General features: G+C 36.1%; 1 protein-coding gene across 1 annotated transcript; it reads right to left on the bottom strand.

The window, feature by feature from the left end:
- Positions 1 to 72: 72 nt before the first annotated feature.
- LOC129253975 (ubiquitin carboxyl-terminal hydrolase 10-like) lies at positions 73 to 22112 on the bottom strand. Its single transcript, XM_064115215.1, has 14 exons — positions 22029 to 22112; positions 18115 to 18201; positions 17591 to 17636; positions 15416 to 16522; positions 12906 to 12997; positions 12331 to 12437; positions 10773 to 10905; positions 9861 to 9972; positions 9183 to 9322; positions 8129 to 8254; positions 7705 to 7797; positions 6839 to 6983; positions 4636 to 4701; positions 73 to 4341 (listed from the first exon to the last, which is right to left on the bottom strand). Exons 1-14 carry the CDS (start codon positions 22050 to 22052, stop codon positions 4136 to 4138), a joined length of 2484 nt encoding a protein of 827 aa, XP_063971285.1. The 5' UTR covers positions 22053 to 22112; the 3' UTR covers positions 73 to 4135.
- Positions 22113 to 24146: the final 2034 nt, after the last annotated feature.

Below are 24146 nucleotides of genomic sequence, written 5' to 3'. Positions count from 1 at the left end.
TTATTGATGTCATTATCTTGAATAGGGGAGGGGTTAAAGTGTACATATGAAAAGAATATCAGAAACCATTAATTCATTTTGTCTTCAAAGCTTTTATTCAAGACAAATATGATTGATACAAGTACATTCTGACTGTACTTTAGAAATCCACATGATAATCTCATTCGTGAGTATCTGTACCTTTGTTCAAAACTTAAGACTATAAGTCTTATCAACAAAATCTTAAAGAACAAACGATGATAATGAAATTGTTAATAGGAAACAAAATTGTAGTTCACATTTTCCTGATTAACTCACTCATACCATAGCAAGTCTGGCAAACATTTTTCTGTAGAAAAATTAATATTAGAACAAAAGACAACCACAATAGCTTGCTAAATGAAAGATAATACATGTAATAGTTCGCCACAGATACTGTGGGTCATACAATAAGCAAACAGAAAATTGAAGCAATATATGCAAGCAGGACAATAAGTCTCGTAATTCACTGAAAGTATAAAGTGTCACTTCAAATATCACTTATTCCCTGCGAATGCAATTTACCAGGTTATGGAAGGTATGTTTACATGTATGGCTTGATGAAAAGATACGTTCTGTTACAAATCACTGTTGGTAATGGTATGCATGACACAAAACAGAAAAAATAAGTGAAAAAACCTACCATGATTTGCTTGACATCTTTCTTTTCAATTGACAGCATGTTCATGAACAGGGCCTCTGGTTCTAACAATACAGAGCACTCATTACAGGTCAAAGTTGAAATCCATAACAATCAAAGTACATGTACCTCGGTATTCATACGAGGCATTTATAAACGTGTACATTATGACACTCCACGTCCAAAGTACGGCCAGCTGGGGAGCGTTTCATGAAAGGACTTGTCAGACATTCTATCTAACAAGTTTGTTTTATCTGACAGTTACCATAATAACGGTGCTTCTCAGCCAATCAAATTCAAGAAGAGTTGTCAGATCCGACTAGTTGTCGGACACCAAATGTCCATGAAATGCTCCCCTGGTGAAATATCAAATATATTTTTATAGTAAAATGTTATACCTCCTCATGCTAGCCATGAAAGGACTATTTCCGAGGAGGGGTAGAATGTGCACGAATGGCCTTGATGTCCGGGGTTACAACATGGAAACACATGCTAATCATTCAGAAAACCATTGATTTATCATTCCTAAGAAAAATAACCCCCAAAACATACATGTTCATATTCCCACAGATAAAGTATACAAGTAGTATACTGTAGATCACTGCCTACATGTATTTGATTTCAATCCTGTCATAAAAAAACACAGATCATTGTGAATTCCCCAACCATTTATTATCAAGAAGAAAAAAAAAAAAAAACAGAAAATCTGCATTATACCTTCAGATTTTGTTTTTAAAGTTCCAATCAGTAAAGAATCGATGATCTTTTCATTTGCACATGAGAGCATTTCAAGCTCAAGAAAACTATCAAAGCTACCGGCACTTCAAAATAACAACAAATTTTGAACTGATGTGACAAACTTGTGCTCCTTTACAGAATATGTAATAAGACTATGGAAAATAAGGCACTTGAGAGTTTTCTTTTAGCATGAAAGTTACACAAATATTTGAGCAAATTGGAAGTACAACAAGGGCAATATTTTATACTTTCATTCAACATGGGGAAAACTCTGTACACACAGCATTTAGCAAGAACATGTACATAATTATTCAGGAATTCATGTTCTTATGCAAGCATATGATAAATCATTCTGTTTGAAACATTGAGAAGCAATGACAGTTTTCAAATGTCTTCTGAATATTTCAACATCGTTTCGCTTGTTGTATTGTTAGAAAGAAGATATAAATCAGTCATTAAATGACCATTGGCTTGCCCAACAGAGATTACACAAGCAGTAATGTCAGGGTTTCTCAATATTTATACATTTGAAACATATCTAATATACTTTATAAATGGCTAGCAACAAGTGAACATACAAAATATGATATTTTTCAAGTATTTATGTTTCCTACTGAAGGTGACATGTATCAATGATCAGCGACTTTTATACTTTTATTTAATGAAACGTATCACAAGGATGTTTTATTCATATTTATTGCTCGCAAAAATCTTCGCAGAGCTCTCGGTAATAAATTCCAACGAAAGAACATCATCCCCAGCTTTTTTTTTCATTTATTTTTATAATTATCCCAATCTAAGCAATTCCATCTATTGTGTACTTTGTCCATTCATTGTGTACTGTATTACACAATGTTTATAATTCACATGTATGCTCTTTTTGACAAAATACATGCATGTGAATAATTGTTGGCAATGCCACAAGTGACACATTTTAAATGTGTTCACATCTCCTAGAAAGGCCCATCATCAAAGTTGCACATGATAAAATAAATGATAGAATAAAGATTTTTCACTCACAGACACACTATTGATATTATCTCAGAGTCGACTGTAACACTATATGATTTACACTATGTACAAATTTCATAAATCAACTAGTTTTCACTTTTCTCCCAAACTTTTCATTATTTTTACAATTAAATTCCTTCAAATCCAACTTTTATCATTTTACATGTACAGTATAGTTACTGTTTAGTAATTAACTTTGAAATCAAAATCACAGGGAGAAAAGAAGAATAATAATTAGAAGGAAAATATAAATATCTTTAATTATACTGGATCAATATCATTTATTAGCTTTAAATATATATTACTTAAATAACTTCACGGAGCAATGCAGAAATCAGATTAAGTCAATGCTTGTACATACACATACAAAATATCTCATCAATATTGAATTCACCATTTATTTCTTAACATGTGATACCAACAACAAATCTATTCAAACAAATAATAATGACCAATAATCTAGAGGAAAAAAGTAATCAGAGAAAAAAAAGTAGGAGACAGTTTAAAAGAGGGTTAATAATCCCTTCATAATAATATCACATAACAAATACATGTGAGCTTCACATTATTATGCGAGTTGCATTAAAGTCAGTGCGTAGAAGCATCACAAAAATAATTCAGTTAACCTTGACCTCTTTTGGGCCTGCCTTCTAGTTTATAAACTAGAACCATTCTACTTATATAGTATACATATTTGCTCTTAAGTATTCTTACAGATTATCTTTCTCAAGTGATACAGTTTCTATATCTTGAAAAAAAAATGCTTCTACATACCTATCAGACCAATGACTGTGTCCACAAAGTAATGACAAGTTCTAATCATTCTTCAAACAAAAAATCAAGCTTTGCCTGTCAGAAAGGAAGAAAGCCTACTAATATATCAACTCAAATTATCATGCATCACACATATTCCTTTACATAGCAGGACAGTACTTTATTTTTACATTATCCCATCAACATGAAGAAGATGATTCATTATACATCTGAAGGATCATGTCCTCTAACCACCCCTTGATGATGAAGTTTAGATATCGTAATTTGCTTCCTATTCCAATATTGCAAGGTGAGATTCAAATGGCACAAGATGATCTTCCTCTGAGCAACATAATTAGTCAAATAGAGCCATCAGGGTAAAGGTGAATGATTATTCCATAAACTGCAAACTCTGGGAAAAGTCAGGTTCCTTGAGCAGTCTGTTGGTTTTAGAGAACGATTTTTCCTCTTTGCAAGTGATTGGGCAGATTCCAAATAATCAACACACCATCTGTAATTGATCATTGTAACACTAATATATCACAGTTATGCAAAGCAGACATTTGCTTTCACACACGTAAATTTGCAACTTCCCGTTACCAGTCAGAGAGCTGGCGTCATCATCCAATGAGGTCATAATTATAATCATCAGAAGAGCATAGTACACCTTCTTGCAGCGATACAGAAGTTTGTAATCGAGAGGATCCATTCTCGCTATAAGCATTCTGTGCAATGTTCTCAATCACATCATATCGTCGACAATCAAACAGAAAAGGAGGAAAAAAATAGCAAAGAAAATGCTTTAGACATTCTATAACTGGCATAGTATTCAGAGCAAGTGTTTTGACCATGCTGTCAAAAAATCATCAAAAATACATCCCTCAAAAGTGGCTCAACAGTAGTTCCTTTATCACCAAAAATTGAAATCCATTAAGTATCTCCATACAAGTTGTTGAATCCAAGATTCATTCACTTTCATGAAGTTGTAGGTTTTGTAAGCAGGTCTTTCCTACGATAGAAGAGCAAGTAAGGTATACACGTTGATAGAGGCTTGGTGACCTGTAGGGCCTTGACCGGCTTGACGATACTATCATCACAACGGAGCCATCCACTGGATCCTACGTGATAGACATCTGTTATGTAATGACCTCCTGATGCTTCTTTGCCTGTGTGGTACACAACTACAATAAAAGGTAAAAACCAATGTTGATTTAGATTAACAAGGCTACCTGCTTGATACAATCGTCCTTGTGATACATCATATGTGCTACAAATATGAGTCTTAAAGTTCATACTTGAATTCAGAGAAATGTTTAATGAAACAAATACCATATCTAAAGCAACCAACAACGCAATCAGAATAACAATAAATTGTTACAAGAAGAACTACCTACTGAGTTTCACACTTTAGATTATATCAAATGCATAATTCATGGAATTAACTGATTTATTTACTACTACTAAAAACAAGTTACCTGCAAAAAGCTTGTAAGTTCTTTGAACCCCTCCAATTCGAGACTTGGTGTTTGGAGAGATGAGGTCTGAAAAGGAATAAGAAGATATTCAGAGTATGTCCCAATGTAAAGAAAATCAATTAAACATTGTCTGTTAAAAGTCATTGCATATCCTCATCACTCCCATGCTAATATGCATATATGTTTCTTACACATATATAAAATCAAATAAAACCAGGTTTGAATTCCTGAAACAGAATGATTATCTGCTTCTTTTAATAGTAATCAACCATCACAATTCATATATATCTCGGCCAAATACTGTCTTATTCAATTTGCAATTCATCATTCTACACTGCATTTTTTTTTTTATATAAACATGAAGTTTTATCTCATTCAGCTTCTTTCTCGTGATACAGATGCTTTGAGGTCTCTTTCTTATGATGGTGGTCCCCAAGTCTGCGCACCTAACGATTTGAGTTAAGATTTAACATGAATTTCTTTTTATTTCACAAAATCTTTCAGTTAATAATGTTCCTCATATCATTATGAGTAAGTGTGCCAAATATCTCACAAAAATTTGAAAGAAATATAGGATTTTCTTGGAAAAAACCTCGGGCAGTCATTTTCAGATTGAAAAATAAAATGGTACCCCATGTCTGGGCACCCATTTACTTTGCACACGATTCTGGTATTTTGATGAGAAAGGCTGCATTTTCATGGAATGCCCAAAAGTAATTATTTTTTCACCATTTTGAGTCGGATTTTTTAATGAATATATGTCTATGTGTTGCATGTGTAAAGTTTGTGTTCGTTGCGTATCTTCTTTTACTAGAATCGCGCAGATACGCGTGTGCGCAGACAAGGGGGACTGCGCAGACTTGGGGGAACTTGCCATATATTTGTGTACAATTTCACATGGACCTGGCCATGAAGGATTATTCTATTGTTACGGGGGTGCTGTGACAATGTTCAGCACCCCCAGTAACAATAGAATAATCCTCTGTGGGCAGGAGGGCCCTGCAATTTTAATGGCGAGTGGGGAAAGGGGTTTCGCAAATCTTGGAAGAAGCAAGTAGACAAGTATAGAAGGGTTGTGATAGAAGATGCACTGAAAGAGAGTAAGAAAGAAGTAAATCAAAGATCGTTCATGAGAGAAAAAGATTTTTAACTTCTGATTTACCAATTCAACTATAAATATTCTTTTTTTGTTGCTGTCATGTCCCATTTATCATTGTCGCTGCACGGCAATTCCATTGAATATGTACATCCAAGGCCTATATTGGGGGATCTTACTGACATGATTTTTTATCTCTGTTTTTTATTTAATAACTTACCGGGGGGGGGGGGGGGGGGCCTTTCCAGCCCTTTCGATATTTTTTTCATGATATATATGTTGTGTGAAAGTTTTTACTGTGCCGCTCGCTGACTTTTTATATTTAAGTCTTGCACAACTTTGGAGAATAAATTTGTGAGGCCCAAGCACATGATTACAAAATTACGAAACATTATGTAAGTGCATTGTCAGACCAAAATTGCTTGTATATATCATGTAAAAAGTCAATAAAAAATCTGTTTCATCTAAAATTCATAAATGAGTGACTATTCTAAGTTTATTGACAACAGTCATTTAGTTTGATGCTATTTATGACTGAAATAATGTCCCTGATGAAATTTGTCGTGAAAACAAACCAATGAAATCAAAAGATGAAAAACAAAGAAATACATAAGAAATAAAATACAAAGAAATAGATTTTTGTACCGGATTTTTTTTTCTTTAGTTTATAGGAATGCCATAAAGAATATTATCACCACAAATTAGCTTTCTAGGAGCTTTATTTAGTGAAGTAGAGCAAAAAGTATGATTTCATGAATAAATTAGCATAATTCCTGTAAAAAAAATATATGAATTTTGTGTAATTTCCCTGCGTACAATGGCATAGATTATGTCATTCTCTCCCTTTCTGCAAATTTTTGTCATGATCACGCGATCCGCGGTTGAGATGTTGGGGGGGGGGGCCTTTTTTTGCCATCTTCTCCCAGGATTTTTAAGCTCGCAAAACAGCCCAGGTAACTTAGGGTTTTAAGCACTCCATGAACAAGAACAATTGGGGTTGGGTTTACAAAAATGTTGATTATTTCATGGAATTTCCCTACTGTCAAGCCTGTCATCCACCTCATGTCTCATGTTAACAAGGAAGGTGCTTTTAAAACATTACTTTACCTTTATTGATTTCGATCTCCATGCCATAATCAATCTTCTTCATCAGTTTCTGGCATCCTCCTGACTTATCATAGAGGAACCTCTTCAGATGTAGAATGAGGACCGGTGGAAGTTCTTCAAGAGTGACACGACGGAAAGCTTCAACCTGCAAACATTGTCCACAAATTGGCATTATGATAACAATGGAAGGAGAATAATTTCCCCCAATTCACAAAGAGTAGATATGACAACCATTTATACATAGCATTGCAGCGTTTGATGGTCTAAAACTTTTTTTTTCAGTTGTAATAAAATTTACTCTGAATTTTTGGGAGGACAGTTATTCTATGATATCTGCAATATACTGTGAAAAAGGGCAGAGTAGGCATCACCTTCAGTGGAATTTTTTACTATACCATTCAATAAAGCTGTTCATATAGCTACATCAATGTAACAAAGTGGGACTGAGTTTTTGACAAATAAAATACTTATATTCAAATGAATGTTAACAACAAAGATCCTATATCAACTTTTGGGTCCTGTAACACAAAGGTTAGCGACTGATCGTACGCTTTATTTTTATTATTAAATGTAGTGCAGTCAATGCAATCAATTGAAACAAAATGTTCTACAATGATTGCTTTTAAGCTTTGTGTTACTGGCCCCTGATCATACTAGTCATTTTTAAGTAATCAGTAAACTACTTTATGAAACTGTCCTGGAGCCCTGGAACATAATGGATACAGACTCGAAACCCAATGCCCGACCAGCCATTCCATTCGCAAAATCTATGGGAATCCTACGCCCTGCACAACAACAAATTTCACAGAGAATTTCAATCAAACTTGCATAAGAAATACAAACATTATATCATATTAAGCACTCACTTCTTTCTTGGTCTTGTTTGACATGAATCCATGGACAGATTCCTTATTTCCAAGGTTATCCAAGGCATCCTTCAGGTTCCAGATGTCTGGAGACTAAATTTAATAAAGACCAATAAAAATACAACTTGGTTAATAAAAACATAGCATACTGCATAGGAGGTTTTTAATATTTTGCAACAACAGAATATTTGCAGATATAATCAATTTCTTATCTGGTATCAATATGGTTACACAATGCACAAGCTGATCATAGAAAGCCAAGTTAATCTGCTTTGGTAGAGGTATACATTAAAAAAAAAAAAAAATGATGGCTGGATTTATATAGCATTTTTTTGCCCGAGGATACAAAGCGCTTGCTGTTATTACCCCGGCTTTAGCCGTGGTAATAATAGCAAATAGATGTCTTTGATACATGAAAACCTACCTGAATGTCTAGCTGGAGAGAGAAGAATGGCTGCAGAGTAGCAGACTCTTTAGAGCCATGTTGATGAAGAGCAGATCTCATGATACCTCCAAAGATCTTAGATAGAGGAGAACTTGAGAACTGAGCCTGTAGAGAGAGATGGATTCAAAGATAGGACAATAATTAGTGGAGAGTAGTAGGGGGATCCTAAATAATACTCCCTTGCAACAGAGTTGAACAATTTCATAGAATATGGTTCCAGTCAAGTCCTGTCTGAGCATTTCTAATGTCTAAGAGGCAGCTGCTTCGTTAATGTTCTCACAGAATTACTTTTTCATTACAAAAGTGTGCCTGACTTATAACAAAGCCCATTCATCCTTTTTTTTTTATCAGGATTTACATGGGTCTCAGTATGACTTGTAAGATTAAAAAGAATTAGGAATATGTACATTTATTTAGAAAATATGTGGCAAGTTACAATAGAAATATGGTGGTGAAATTGTATTTTTTTTTACCTGATTGCTAAGAGAGCATGAATGCTTGTAAGCAACCAGAGGACCAATGTCTTAAGGTCCTCTCTGAGGGACCAGGTAATGAGGATTAATGCCTTACCAAAGGGCAATAGCGCACCAAGTGGGAATAGAACCCGGGTGACCGGAATCCGAAACCCCCGCTCTACCGACTGAGCTATCGCGCCTCCATCAAGAAGCCTGTTCCACAACGCAAATGCAGTAACTATTCATGTTCTCTGGCCATGCAGAGGGCTATTGCTATTGTTATATAACTAATTCGCTTGCATATTTTGCTTGTAATAACAAATAACCATAATGGTCATGTAAAAAAGCCATCTTGCATGTTCTTCACACTCCTGCTAGCTTGACAAGGAAATGCAGACTCAAAAGTACGATGCAAGGATTTTCTACAAACTTTGCCCGAGATCAGATGCACAACAGGTTGTGACCAAGCCATTACAGATATCTGCCTACTGATAGATTTTTTGAGAGACCGTAATGGTGGACAACTCACGAGTCTAAAGTGTACTTGGGGGGGGGGGGTTGACTGAGATCATACTCACCTTTCTTGTGATGCTGGACTTGTTCCGTGGTCCGACCTGCTCCCATTCATCATCATCACTACATTCCTCCTGATGACCATTACCAACATCACCATTAGCGACTGCCACAGATGATGATGATGGGCCATTCTGTTTGGGATCTATTCACAACAAGAATGCATTCTGATAATAGTGACACTTCTACCACGTAATTAATTACAAAGATGGTGACATTTCAATATTTTGTATTAATACACCAAGAGGAGAAGTTGTTGGCCAAGGAAGAGAGGAAACTTAAATAATTACTGTTATACTTGGCCCTTCATCCAACCAAATGATGCATCTCATTAAATTGACAACCTCCTGCCACCAGATCATATGCAAACTATTTCATAAATTTATTTTATAATCAACATATGTCTTTCTTCTGAAGACAGCCTGAAAGGACACAGTGATTCAATGCAGCAGATGGCCAAGTACTTGTCAAGGAACCTTTAAACCAAATTTATACAAAATAAACTCTTAAAACATCATGTTGCACGAGGGGGGGGGTCCAACCTAAGTTTTGATGGATTGGTGAAATACAGTTATATTTCTTCAATCTACTGAGCATTTTTTTTCTCACATGTTATGTCACATTGATGTTCAGACACACAATGTTTGGGTGCATTTCATAATAACTTTAAAATTCTTGCTTACCGATGGCATTAACGTCTTCTCCATTGTAAAGCTGAATGAGCGAAGTCATCTCATCATGGAGACCATTCAACAAGCATGACAAGAACTCTTCTGCATCCTCTTGGCGACCATGCTGCTCAACAAACACATAAAACACATAAAACACAGAACATATAAGCTTATTGACATAAAAAGTTACAGTGGTGCTCAAAAGTAAGTGAGCCCCACCAGAAAGTGAACATATTTAAAGTGTTCAATGTCTGCCATGTTTATAGATAATTCATTGTGAAACAGGGATTATTCTATTGTTATTGAGGTTGCTGAGCATAGTCACAGCACCTCCAGTAACAATAGATTATCCTCCGTGGCCAGATCCATGTTGTGAAGTCAGGTGACAAAATATTAAGTTTGTTTCTATGGGCTCGTCAAACATCGTAGTGTTGTTGTCTACATTCTACACTTAGCATGAAGGAGTGCATTTTATGGTGGGGTTCACTAACTTTTAAGCACAACTGTACATATCAAATTGATTCACAAAGTGCTGCACTAAGCCCAGGCCAGGTAAATGGGTACCGTCAGGAAGTAATTCCTCAAAAACTTGCGAGTGCTGTGGTAGCCAAGCTTAGCCACAGTAATATAGGAGCATTTTTAAGCACCTTACAAGGTGGATATGTGGAATATACAAATACTCGGTATCCAAAATTATTATCATTATGATTATTATAGTAGGTTTCATGGTACATGTACAAGTAGTTAACAGGGGACATTCCTAGATGTCATGAACACTGGAAAAAGGTTATATCTGCTATTGACAGTAAGGTTTCAATGTTTAATAGGTGCACCATACGGATGGTTGTAAACAATTTAATACATCTTCTAAATTTGACTTCATGACTTATTAATTACCTGAGATGACTTGACTTTGGGTCTTACCTTCACAGAAAGAGAAGTATTGGCAACAGAAAGCATTTGATAGATGACTGTTGGCTCAAAGCACGTACCAGGGCGCAGGTCTTGGGGTGAGCGCTTACCCTTAATCTCCTGAAACTCCTTCAGAAATTGATACCTGAAGTACATGAGTATTGAACAAGAAATAATTGACTTTTTCTATTCTATATGTAATTCCATCACACATACTATCACCTATAAATATTGCACAGTTATGATTCTATTTCATATGTTACTATTTCATACTTACATTTATTAAATGGTAAAATAAATGACTAGATCTTTCTTAACAAAACAAGTGGAGCGCCTCTGGCAGTCTCACCTGCATTACAAAATTCAATACAGCAGTAGTGCTGACTTTGAAAACAACTATAGAATAATTATTCACAAAAAACACCATTCATATCATGATAAAATACTATGTTCATTGACCCTAAAAGACATTTGACCTTGATCGTGTGACCAAATACTTGTGCAAGACGATCAGTGATACTTGATTACCCTGATGTCCACATTTCATGAACTAGATCTATAAACTTTCAAAGGTATGATATGATGGCAATCCAACAAATTCCCCAAATATAGCCAAAGTTAATTGACTTCGGTCATGTGACCTAAAATTCACGCAGGATGTTCACTGATGCTTGATTACTCATATGTTCAAGTTTCATGAACTAGAACTTTCAGAGCTATGATATTAAAAAAAACTTGACCATGGTTAAGATTTTGTTTTGATTCCGACAGACCTTTGACCTTGGTCATGTGACGTGAAGCTCACAAACGATATTCAGTGATACTTTATAACTCGTATGTCCAAGTTTCATGAAGAAGATCCATAAACATTTAAAGGTATGATGGAAATCAACAAATACCCCCAACATGGCCAAAGTTCATTGACCCTAAATGCCCTATGACCTTGGTCATGTGACCTCAAACTCTGGCAGGATGTTCAGTAATAATACTTGATAACCATTATGTCCAAGTTTCATGAACTAGGCCCATAATCTTTCTAAGTTATGATGACATTTCAAAAACTTAACCTCTGGCTAAGATTTGATGCTGACGACGCCGCCGCCAGAAAAGCGACGCCTATAGTCTTACAAAACTACACCATGATTATGTACATCTTTCTTTCTCAACACCAATGTCACATTGCCTCCATTAAACCATCCAGATGACTACTGTTAGAATCATCACCATAAACACCATCGTCACTATCACTATCATTACCATCACCATCACCATCGTCATCATCATCACCATCAGTCCACCACCATCGCCGCCGCCACCACCACAACCACCACCACCATCATCATACCATTATCATATATAATCATCATCCCCATCCCCACCACAACCACCACCACCACTACAAGATCACATCAACATCACCTAAATTGATTTTACCATCACAAATGATATCATTCCTTACAGTGTCATCATCACTACCCTCTCATTTTGGCATAGCAACCTGAAATGAGCTTCCTGAGGTGCGGTTTTGTGTAACCATGGTCTTGAGTTTCATTTCTACAGTGTTACTTACATGGCATCAAGCATGGGGGTTGAGCTTGACTTGCGTACTCCATGGTTGAGAGGCATATTCTTCATAATGTGATAGAATGGTGGGCAAGATAATAATGCTTGAAGAATCTGTATCGAATCAGTCAAAGGAATCACTAAAAAATGGCAAAGCTCTACTACACAACTTTCTCCTACAAATAAAACAAGTGAGTAATCTCCCAATTTAATCAGATTAGAGGTTGAAATACGCAAATATTAATGTTTGACAAAATGAAGTATCTGCCTACCAGCAATGTAAACAAGTTAACGATTCATACACGAAAGCATTTACATGTCCTTTCCCAAAGTCAAAGATATCACTATACTTTTCCTCACTTCTCCTCCAAGTATGGAATGTGTACCCGGGTATTAAGGAATTCCTTTAATGCTGCCCACTTTACCGACTAGCAGAGCTACGGCAGTATTATTTGGAGCAGCATGAGCACCGTGTATACGTACATGTATAGTGCACAATTGAACAACATAAAGCATCTACTTCCATATATTAATTGTAATTACTACTATTAATATCATCCAATGATGTTTATAAGAGGATACACTGTTGATGTAGCACCAGTTGGCTGTATTAATGAGACCACGTGGCTGCAGGTTCATGGGATGGTGTGACGGGATCACTTTATTCAAGTGTTCTGGGGGAAAAATCAAAACAGGAGAAACATGATATATAGAAATTCATCAAGACTAAATTTGAGTTGACCCATTAGCTTTTTTTTTTACCGGTGACCGCTAAAAAAAAAGAAAGAAAAGAAATTCAGTGTTACCAAAGATTTTCAAAATCAACTGCTGTTATACCTATACTTCCTTATCTAGATCTATGTATCAAAATTTTCACATGACAGGGTGCGACAAACCCGCTTGCCCGGGGCAAGTGAAATTGACAAGCGGGCTAGCATTTTTCAAAGTCAATTGCCCGATCGGGCAAGTGCTTGTTTTGAAAATGAAAAAGATAAATTGACAGTAAAGTTTAATATATTGCAATTATCGGCCAATTATCTCTCATACAATGTCATACCAGTAAAAAAACAGTGGAAACATGTCAAATCAGCGCCAATTTAGTGAATTTACCGACATTTTATCGCCAGCGGTCCCGTTCGATGGGGGCTGCCATCTTACTTTCTAAACTACACTGTGCGCATGCGCTACTAATCGAGGAAGGAGCTAGCTAGGGAAACCCCTCTCTCGCCCTCTGAGCGCATGCTCTAATACATCGGCGCTACAGTACATGGACGGACGTACACGAGCGATCGCGAGCCAGTCGACTCTCGAGCTAGATCGCGCTGAATGCATGCAAGCTTCGGACTGACTCGGCCAGGGTGACCAGACGTCCTGTATTTTATTCATTTCTAAAAACATTTTAATTTTGTTTTAATTAAAAAAAAAAAAAAAAAAAAACACCAAATATCATTAGGATTTTTGTTATATGATTGGATTGTTTTTATTTGCTTGAAGTTTGAACTTTTTCCTCTTTCTTTCTTTTCTATCTTTATATCCTTCCTTCTTGCCCTTTTTTGTTACATATCTATTTTTATTTCCTGATCCTTTCTCTCTCTGTTCATTTTCTTTCTTTCCTTCTTTCTCTTACTTGCCTTCTTTGTTACATTTCCTTTTTTTATTTCCTTCATTCCTTCTCCCTTCCACTCGTTTTTATTTTCGTTTTTTCTCTCCTTCCATTATTTTCTTCTTTTTTTTTCATTCTGGCCTCCCTTCATTCTTTCCTCCCTCTCTTTCCTCCTCTCTTTCTTTCATTATTTATTTCATTTTGTCCTTCTTATTCTTTCCCCTTATACTTTCTTTCCCTTTCTTCCTTCCTTCCTTCCTTCCTGTTTTCTTCTTTCTTTGTTTCTTTCTTTCCAAGAATGAAGAAAACATTTTCTTTCCTTCATTCTTTCCTCCTCCTTTTTTCTTACTTTCTTTTTGTCTTTCTCTTCTTTATCTTGACTTTCACACATTTATTCATCTTCCCTTCTTTTCTTTTTTTTTCTTTCTATATTCAATTCAAAGAATGACGGAAACCTTTTTATCTATTTTTATTCTCTCTCTCATCCTTCTTTTATTAGAACTTTCTTATATTTTTTATTATTTCCTTCATTTTCCCCTTCATTTTATCTTTCTTCTCAGTTCATCTCTTTTCTTTCTCTCCTTCATTCTTTCGTTCACCCTCCCTTCCAATTCTGTATATTTTTTTCACAAGTCTAACACTGTGTAGCCTTCTTTCTTGATCTTTTTTTTTTTGTCGATTGTCCTGTATTTCATTTTGTGAAATCTTGTCACCCTGGCCAGGACTCGGCTTCAACTTCAAACCAAATAAACAATGGGTCGTCAGACTATTAAAATAGGCGACTTTTGTCGTCGTGATCGGCGACCAGAACTTGACCAAGAGTCAAGAAAAAGAAATGCCAAGGGCAGCGCCAGTAAATTAAGTTCAGCCAGGACAGAAAAGAATAATTAAGAGCAAAAGAATTTTTGAAAAAAATCGGGCAAGCAGTTTTTTCTATCGGGCAAGCAAATTTTTTTATCACTTGCTCGACAGGGCAAGTGATTATTTTTTTGTAGAGGCCTGCATGATATTATATTTTCCGAATGTTTAATCAACCAAGTGGAGCTATAAAATAATAGTACCGAGATTACTCCATTTTCTAGAATTTATCAGCTCGTTAAGTTATAATCCTAGTGCTAGTATATTGTGAAAGTTAAGATGCATGTATATAGATCTTGATGAAGACATAAGTACCGTTAGTTGATAGATATTCTCACTGAATTTCTTATGTACATGTATTCCTTTATTTTGTGATCCACCGGTCTGGAAAAAATTGCATCATTGACCAGCAGCATCGGTCGGTCACCGGCTCTAATCAAGAGTACACTAACCGATCAATGTGCTTGTAAACAAAGGGTCATTCAGGTCCATAACTTGCAATGGTTCTAGATGTGATAGATGATATATTCTCAACTTCATGAACTCATAATATATGCTTTCTGTGATTATACATCAGACTTCAAATTGACTTTAATCTTAAATATTTTATGATTTTAAAAAAGATCCTTACCTCCTAATCTCTTGGCATGTGGATCTTTATCAGTTGTGACCAAAGAGACGGATCCATCATCTGACACCTCTCCAGGAGATGGCTCAGTGACAACACTGATAGCCACATATGGTGTACTGGGTGGCTGTCCTTGACCTCCAGAGCTTCCTTTGAAGAGACTTGCCCAAGACTTGACTGGAGGAGGAGCGGCAGAGGCCGGTGCTGCAGCTGGCTGTTCACCAGATCCTTCTGCCGTAGCAGTAGGAAAGCTCTCATCAAGGGAAGTGCTGCTTTGCACGTTTGGTGTTGTGTTCTCAATGGGTGATATGTGTATGGTGGGGACAGGTGGCTCACTGGAAGCAACGTCATTGTCTTGCTCGGTATTGGCAAGATCATTGTTCACATTGCCATCATCTACATCCACAGCCTCTACAGCAGGCATGTTAACATTAACATATGATGGCACAGATTCCTCACTATAATCTGATGTGATCTGTTTATCATCAGACATATCTGCTGTTCTTGTAGGCACATAGCTAGTGCTTGGATATACCGATTCAACATATGAACTAGTTCTCTCTGTGCTCTTTTCATCTGCATTATATTCATAACTAAGAGCAGGGGCTGCATTCACTTCAGATGTGTATTGATTCTGCTCGACAGGTGCTGATGGGGGAACATACTCTACCGTCCCACCATATTTAGAGTCCTCTTTTGCACTTCCACTATCAGCCCCGCTATCATTGTCCAAGCTACCCTGCATACGATCATAGTAGCTTTTGTAGTACTCTGGATCACGCTTTTTCTTGTTGCGTCTCTTCTTGAGGCCTTGTTCCAGTTGTTGGTCGGTATCGTCGACTCCGGCAGAGCTGTGGTCCAGGGGTTCAGAGGCTGCAACCCCAGCTGACTGGTTGACCCACTGCTGAGAATGGACTTCTGGATATTCCCTGGTGACTAGTACACCTGTGCTGGAGGAATTGTTGGCCAAGTCATGGTGACAGTTTTGACGACCCTCGTAGCAAAGCTCCGATGTAGCCACAATGTTACCAACAACTGGAGTACTCTGTAGTATTGGCTGTTTCAAGAAAGCTTGCTGGCTGAGGGTACAGTTAGCACTACCAACATTTCCTGCAAATCATGAAAGGAGAAGAAATCATCCAAAACACCTTGCTTTAATAAGAAGACAAAACAAGTGGATCGCCTCAGGCAGTCTCGCCTGGATAACGTGATTCAATATAGCAGTAGTGCTGACTTGGAAAACTATTGGATAATTGTTCACAGAAAACACCATTCATATGATAATAAAACAGTATATTCATTTACCCTTAATGACCTTTGACCATGATCGTGTGACCTAAGACTCGTGCAAAACAATAAGTGATACTCTATTACCCTTCAGTTTTATGACAGCAATTCAACAATACCCCCAACATGGCCAAATTTCATTGACCATAAATGACATTTTACAATGGTCATGTGACCTGAAACTCACACAGGATGTTAAATGATACTTGATTACTCTATGTTTTAGTTTCATGAACTAGATCCATAAACGTTCAAGGTTATGATAGCAATTCTATAAATACTCCCAACATGGCCAAATTCTTTTGACCCTATATGACCTTTGACCTTGGTCATGTGACCTGAAACTCGCACAGGATGTTTAGTGATACTTGATTGCTCTTATGTCTAAGTTTCATGTACTAGATCCAAAAACTTTCTAATTTATGATGACATTTAAAAAACTTAACCTTGGTTAAGATTTCATGTTGACGACGACGCCTATAATAGTCTCGCTCTGCTATGCAGGCGAGACAATAAGTGCTATGGAATCAAAATATAAATAAAGACACAAAAATAAGCACACACATGTACAAGATTAAATGGCACTTTGTCGATGGTGATGGTAAAGGCGAGTCTCTGAGCATAACTCAGACCAATAAATCACACCTGATTGATGCCAACCATTTTCTCAAAAACACTCCAAAGATATTTATATGCCAATTACAATTTATTTCACATGTATACATGTAATAAAAGTACAATATACTGTAACATGCCTTAGCCACAAACCTTGCATTTCAAGTTGAGGGCTTTTACAACTCTGCTATGGTATCTTGACACATCTGGTCATTACATGTATGGAAAGACAAAATTACACATACAAGCACTCACACATTTTTTTTTTAACCTTACCACTTGGCACACTGCTCCTTCCAACGCTTTTGTCATCCCATGGAAACTGTGTGAAAGAAAGTTACATTTGCAAATCAATATCATTCTATTAAAAGAGGTACTATAATTTCAGATTTGTTTAAATTGAATAAAGAAAAAAAAAAGCTGAACACAAGATCAACATCAGATAAAAAAGAAAAAAAGAAAATTTTCCAGTTTCGCAAACTATCAAATTAATGAACAACATATGTCATAAGCCCATCTTTCTGGACTCAAGAATCTAATCGTTTGATACTCCGGTTTACCATTAAAATAACAACAATCACATTTTTTTTAATGAAAGTGAATATGATTTTAAAAAATTCTAGAAGTATATACACTTTTTCAACATGACTTATGATTTATGAAATTACAATGGAAGTTTATACACCACTCAAATGTTAAATGACAGCAAAGATAAAGGCATCTGTGATAGACACAAAATTTTTATGAAACTTGACTTTAAAATGTTTTGTGATTTTATACATTATCTTTCCCCAATTTACCTCTACATCAGAGCTTTGCAAGGGTTCCTGGAAGATGGCTTGATACTCCTCTAAGCAAAGAGCACTGAAGTCTCCAAATGTTACTTCCTGTCATATAAAAAAAATGAATCCGTCTAACATCGTGCTTACTGTATGCCTTTTCATCAAGTTTGAGCATCTTACAGGAAATCTTTAGTGAATTCAGAGTACAGAAATCTTAAAAACAAAAATGTGATAGGCCTACATTACAGGTCAAATGACTTTCACATCGAGCCAAAGTGGCCAAGTCAAACCATCAAGTCCAACTGTGCCCAACAAGCATTACACTGAAAATTTCATCAAAATCGGATGTGAAATAAGAAAGTTATGAAATTTCAAAGTTTCACTAAATTTCATAAAACTGTTATATGCACACCCTGGTCAGTATGCAAATGAGGAGACTGATGACATCATCCACTCACTATTGGTCTTCTCTACTCACTAATGCCCCTTTTGTCTCCTTGTTTCTAGTGTTGCTGTAGCTTGTTTGTGGTCTATATTATGGTTGTTCCACTTTATATGTTTGTCATTTTGCCTCCGACAAAGATTCTGCTAGGATCGAAAGCTTAGGCCCCTTTTTTACTTTCTATTTTATTAAATGAAATATTCATATATTCTCCTCATTGTTAGGTGAAACGATTAATTCCTCACTGAGCATGTGGAATTAGCATTGTTTAATATTATCTGGTTCAGTCAAGTTGGTCCTTATTGAGAAATCTGTAAAAAATGAAATATTGTGTAATTTAAACAATAAAAAACAAAAGAAATAGTGAGGGACATCATTGTCTGTCTCATTTGCAAGTAACCGAGTTGTGCATCACTGTTTTGTGAAAAATAAGCGAAACTTTAAAATGTCATAACTTTCTTATTTTACATCCCATTTTGATGAAACTTTCAATGTTAAGGTGACCGCACACCTTATGATTGGTCTGCGACCCAATTTCAGAATAAAATGTAGTAGAATTTTATGCTAATATTGATTGAGACTTAGAATATCTTACTGTGTAATGTTCTAAATTATTGTACGAATACCCATGTTCAAATCTGTGATTATGCTATCATCCTTCCTAGAATAAAAGCAAATTTAATATCTAGTCGTAATGACGTCATAGCAGTTGTACGATTGGCTAAGATTTGAAACTAATTTGGCCTATACTCCAAAATAAAGGCTTACAATCTTTCAAAATGTTTATATTAGTATTCTTTCAATGTTCCATTCACATTTTCAGAAAATGCGATTTGTTCCAAAATCAGATCGCGCACAGTCTAAGGTGTGTGGTGGCCTTCATGCTAGTTTGATTTTTCTCTATCAAATCAACATTTTTCTGGGGTGGACTTGACCTTTAAAGTACACAGTGAAAAGGGGTAATTTTTCATGAGGAATCTGCTTATCACATTTTTATTTGCCGCCAACATTGGCCAAGGTAATCCTTTTGCAGCAAATGTAAACAAAGGAAATTGGTCTCCCAAACTGGAGACTGTCTCTGAAATTGGATACCCAAATTCTTTACAAAAGTCTCTGAAAATGGAGATAAAGTAATCGCTCTCATGGGAGACAGTCTCCTATATTGGCCATGCGCCTCTACTGACGGAGTTCAGCAGAACAACCAATAAAACAGAGACCAGAGCCATATACCCAGTTGTTGTGTCTGGACAGGTTGTGAGTCCGGACGATCAATTTTCATTGATTTTAGAAATTTAGTACCGGTATTAGGTACATGTATGTGACTATTGCGCAATGTGATCTCAATACCGTAGCGGTTTCAGAACGAGTTTGGGTTGCTCTGTAAGGGGTGGCTTGGATTTGGCTCATGTGAAAGTCTAATGTTGTCTTTACCATCGTGACCGGCCCTGAAGGTAAATTTTGACAGTTTTAAACCTATTTTAATGGCTTGATCATATATTTTTCTTGGTGAGTGGTGAATATAAATCGAATCTAAACATCCCATCATTTATTTTTTACTTCCTCAAAATTGATTGTCAGAAAAAGCAAACTGCCGCGAGAGTTGCGTGCTACGCGACCATCATGATGAATGCAGTGTCGCCGGGAGCCCTGGCATGGGTGCACCGGCTCAGAGGGGTTATGCTAGCACAGTAGCAGTTTGTGCATCGCATTGATTGAATTATTATTTGCTTTTGAGATCTAGAGTCTACTTGTTTATATTATTAGTTATTACATCCTTTGATGAATATAAATATACACATTACACAATTTTATCTTGTTTTCAGTATTTTGTTGTAAGATAATTGGGATGTCATTTATCATTTTTTTAGGCAAACTTAAATATACCAAATCAGGATTTTTTTTTTTGCAGCAGTGAGATTTGAATAGATAACTAATTAATTTGCTAATTGATAATTACTAATCAATACATTTATCAAATACTGCAAAACTGAGATCTTTCTGTAAGTATTCAATGTTTTATCATTCTGAAAGTTTTATTTAGAAGATGTGTTGTTGCATAAGTTCCTGTCAGAAAATTCAAACAATAAGGAAATTATATAAGTTTGTATATGTTCGGTACCGTAAGGGCACTAGTATTCAACCCGTTTGGAGAGTTTCCTCAAATATATAGAAATATAGAATTTACCTGAATTTCAGACCCGTCTTATTTCCAAGAGCAAATGCTGGTTATTCTTTTTCCGTTATTTTTTTCTATAACCAGTTGACTGTGTGTGCGGGCGATCGAATTATATGGCGACAAATTTTGGTACTAGTATTCAACCCGTCGGCACTAGTATTCAACCTAGCGATGAAAGATGGCCCTGTCTCTCAATCTGCCCTTGTCCCATCCGACTATGGACTAGACCATTTGAGATGAGACCAAACAGGGAATTAATCAAAGCCAGAGACTTACATAGATCTAGATCTAATTTAGCAATCTAAACCCTTTTGAGATTTGCTATCAATCCTCACTAGGTTGAATACTAGTACCATTCAGTGCAAAAGGCCATCGCCGCATAATTCGATCCTCCGCGCATACAGTCGACAGATTGACAAAGAAAATATCGGCAACAGATTACCCTGGAAATAACAAAGGTATGAAATCAAGATAAATTCCCTATTTCTAAATATTTTGGGGAATATGTCAAAATCTTTGAATTATGCCGGTTTGAATACTAGTACCCATACGGTAATGAGTTTATGAACAATTAACATATCAATTTACTAATTGATAATTACTAATCAAGTATTTAATACATTGATCAATTAAGACAAATACTGATATCCTTTTTCATCACCTGTTTTTACTCAGTTTTATAGAGTAAATTGAATAATTCGTATAATTTGTAAAAAAAAAAATTTGGTCATGGTCGGTCACACATTTTGAATGGTCGCAATGGTAAAACAATGTCAATGGCAATAATTAAATCAGATTTTTAATATTAAAAAATCATAACTCTCTTGTAAATATATGGCCTAGAGTAATGGTTAACATACCATTTGAAATGGGGTTTTCAGCCATTTCCAATGGACTAAAGTTAGGTTACAATGTAATTCCATGATTTTTTTTTTTTTTGTCACAATACCTACCGGTATAGAAGAAAGTCATTTGGAAAAATTGACAAGCGAAGTTTCATCAATTTTTAGTACAAATGTTAAGAAATATTAGAGAGAACAATACAACTATTGAATTTATATTTTAGTGTAATCCAAAGACAAAAAAGAAGGCTTCAAAAATATAAAAGTGTCTGGACACCCGACCCCCATCCTACACTACCGGTACACACACACAGTCGCAGATCAGCAGGAGTGGAAGAGTGAACACAGCTGTAGCAAACAGCAGAAAAATACCGTTTCTCGACAATGTATCACATGTATTTGAATTGAAAATATACTCAACACGAAATATATGCATCGGTGCAAAATCTAAACGTTTCGTGTGATACATTACCTCGGCAGATGCAGCCATTCTCATTGATTTTTAGAGTCATGCTTCACACATATAAGTCGCCATTTTGTGGGCTCTTCTTCTTGTTAGCGGTCGGTGCGCTTGCGCATGTGCGCAGGATTGAGATAAATCGAGCGAGCGCTCACAATCAATCGCGAGCCCGAGAGCGAGAAAGACCCCCCCCCCCCCCCCCCTCTGTCCAATTAGTCCTCGTAGTCCTCCTCGATTCCTGATCCTGATTCCCTCCTAAGACTAGTAAGATTATAAAAAAATTTGTCAGTATTTGGAGCTGCAATGACCGAATAAAAAGAGGTGTTTTCGTCCGCACCAAGCTCGTTAACAATGCAAATAGTCATGAATATCACTTGGATAAAAAAGAAGCTACTTTCTGAGGGCTTGCCGACTGACTGTAAGATCCTCATATCTTCATGCTTCATTCTATTGAATTCTACTCCTCATTCTTACCTTTTCCCTATTTCCCATTTCCTTCCTGTCTATTTTTCGTCATTCACTTAATTTGCATAGATCTAATTTTTAAAGGGGAATGAAACCTTTAAAACAAGTAGGCTTGTGTCGAAACACAGAAAAATCAAAGAATAAGAACAAATTAGTTTGAGAAAAATCGGACAAATAATGAGAAATTTATGAGCATTTGAATATTGCAATCACAAATTAATGCTGATCCTCCCACTTGCAATGCGACAAGGATGTGTGATGTCACATGTGCCAACTTTCCATTTGATGGACTATAAAATACCCCCAAAATGTCTCTTTTTGCTTTTCTTATGGTGATACAAACTGTTTATCCATGTTGTATTCTTGAAAAATCTGTATTACATGCCCTCCATAGAAAGAATATATGCTCTACGTACTGATCTATGTGAAAAAGAGGCAGTAAAGTAATAGGGAGAGTTGTTCACAAGTGACATCACACATTTTTTGGGACGCGATGTATAATAAACAATTCTTCCCCACTATACGTTTCTCTTTCTTTCCTTCTTTTTATCTTTTTTTCCTTTTTTTTTGGCCAGCCGATTATGTTTTTTTTTTCATGATTGATAAGGGGAATCAGTGTACCAACTTGAAAGAAAATATGAATGATGGATGAGTAAAATAAGCTGCACTGTTAGAAAATTTATCCCTAAAATAAAAGAAGTTCCTGCAGCACAGACGCGTAGCCAGGGGCGGTGGGGGCGGTCGCCCCCCCCCCCCCCATCGTCCCCAAAAAGAAAAAAAAGAAGGGGAAAAGGAGAGGAGAAAAGGAAAAGCGAAGGGAGGAAAGGAAAGAAAGTTAGCTTTGTTGTTTTTTCTTTTTATTCTTTATTTTTTCTCAAAAGAGCAACTCCTTCACTCTTGCTCTAATTTATATATATGAATTTTGCTTCCGCGCTGCGCGCGGTTAAATGACAATATTGCAGTTCTCCTTTGTATCCCCTTATCCTTTCTAACCATGTTTTTCCACCTCAGCTATATTGTGTTTCTTGCCAGTTAAAGTTCAAATATATATGGCATGGAATTAGACATGTTTTATATAGCTCCATTGAATTAGAGTAAGGTTAGTCCGAAGTATATGAAGTTACCTCTTTTTTTTCAAATTGATCGCGCAACCTCTGGTCGGGTCGACTCCGGGCGGGTAAGATCTTTATATCAATTTCTGCCGTCACCTCCATATAGGCAACTTCTCCCGCTTTTCAGCTCATTACTAAACAACCATAATTTGGGGGCAAACAGGTACCTAATTTAAAAAGAGGAAGGTATACAATTCGTGTCGTATCAAATAAATAAAAAAGTACAATATTTTTTTTTATCAAATTCTATTATAAACTTCACTTCCCTGCACATTCATCTCATGTCCTGTTTTGCGACCTCAGTTTGGAATTTTGAATGGCACTTAAATTTCTTTATCATTCAAAATCAAGCGCTTCAGGATAATAGTCAAGAAATCATCCTTTTTTTATAATTTAGATAAATCACAGAAGTTTCAACTTTTTGCCCACTATTTTCTTTGTAATGAAGTTCAATAATCCTTGAAAATCAATTGAATTAGCGCCAATGGGGTATTAGAGATATCTGCATTTGATGAAACGTCCGCCCTTTGAAAATTTTCATTGCTCTGGGCGG

The sequence above is a fragment of the Lytechinus pictus genome, unplaced genomic scaffold (assembly GCF_037042905.1).
Source record: "Lytechinus pictus isolate F3 Inbred unplaced genomic scaffold, Lp3.0 scaffold_25, whole genome shotgun sequence".
Taxonomy (NCBI): Eukaryota; Metazoa; Echinodermata; class Echinoidea; order Temnopleuroida; family Toxopneustidae; genus Lytechinus; species Lytechinus pictus.
This window is presented reverse-complemented; position numbering and strand designations above follow the sequence as displayed.

What these genes read in the sequence shown, in the direction of transcription:
- LOC129253975 (XM_064115215.1), bottom strand. Translation starts at nt 22,052, where the DNA reads ATGAGAATGGCTGCATCTGCCGAG. An exon ending in AAGGAGCAGTGTGCCAAGTG is followed by an intron (nt 16,523 to 17,590) that starts GTAAGGTTAAAA and finishes CATGATTTGCAG; the next exon opens with GAAATGTTGGTAGTGCTAAC. An exon ending in AGAAGACGTTAATGCCATCG is followed by an intron (nt 9,323 to 9,860) that starts GTAAGCAAGAAT and finishes TGTTGTGAATAG; the next exon opens with ATCCCAAACAGAATGGCCCA.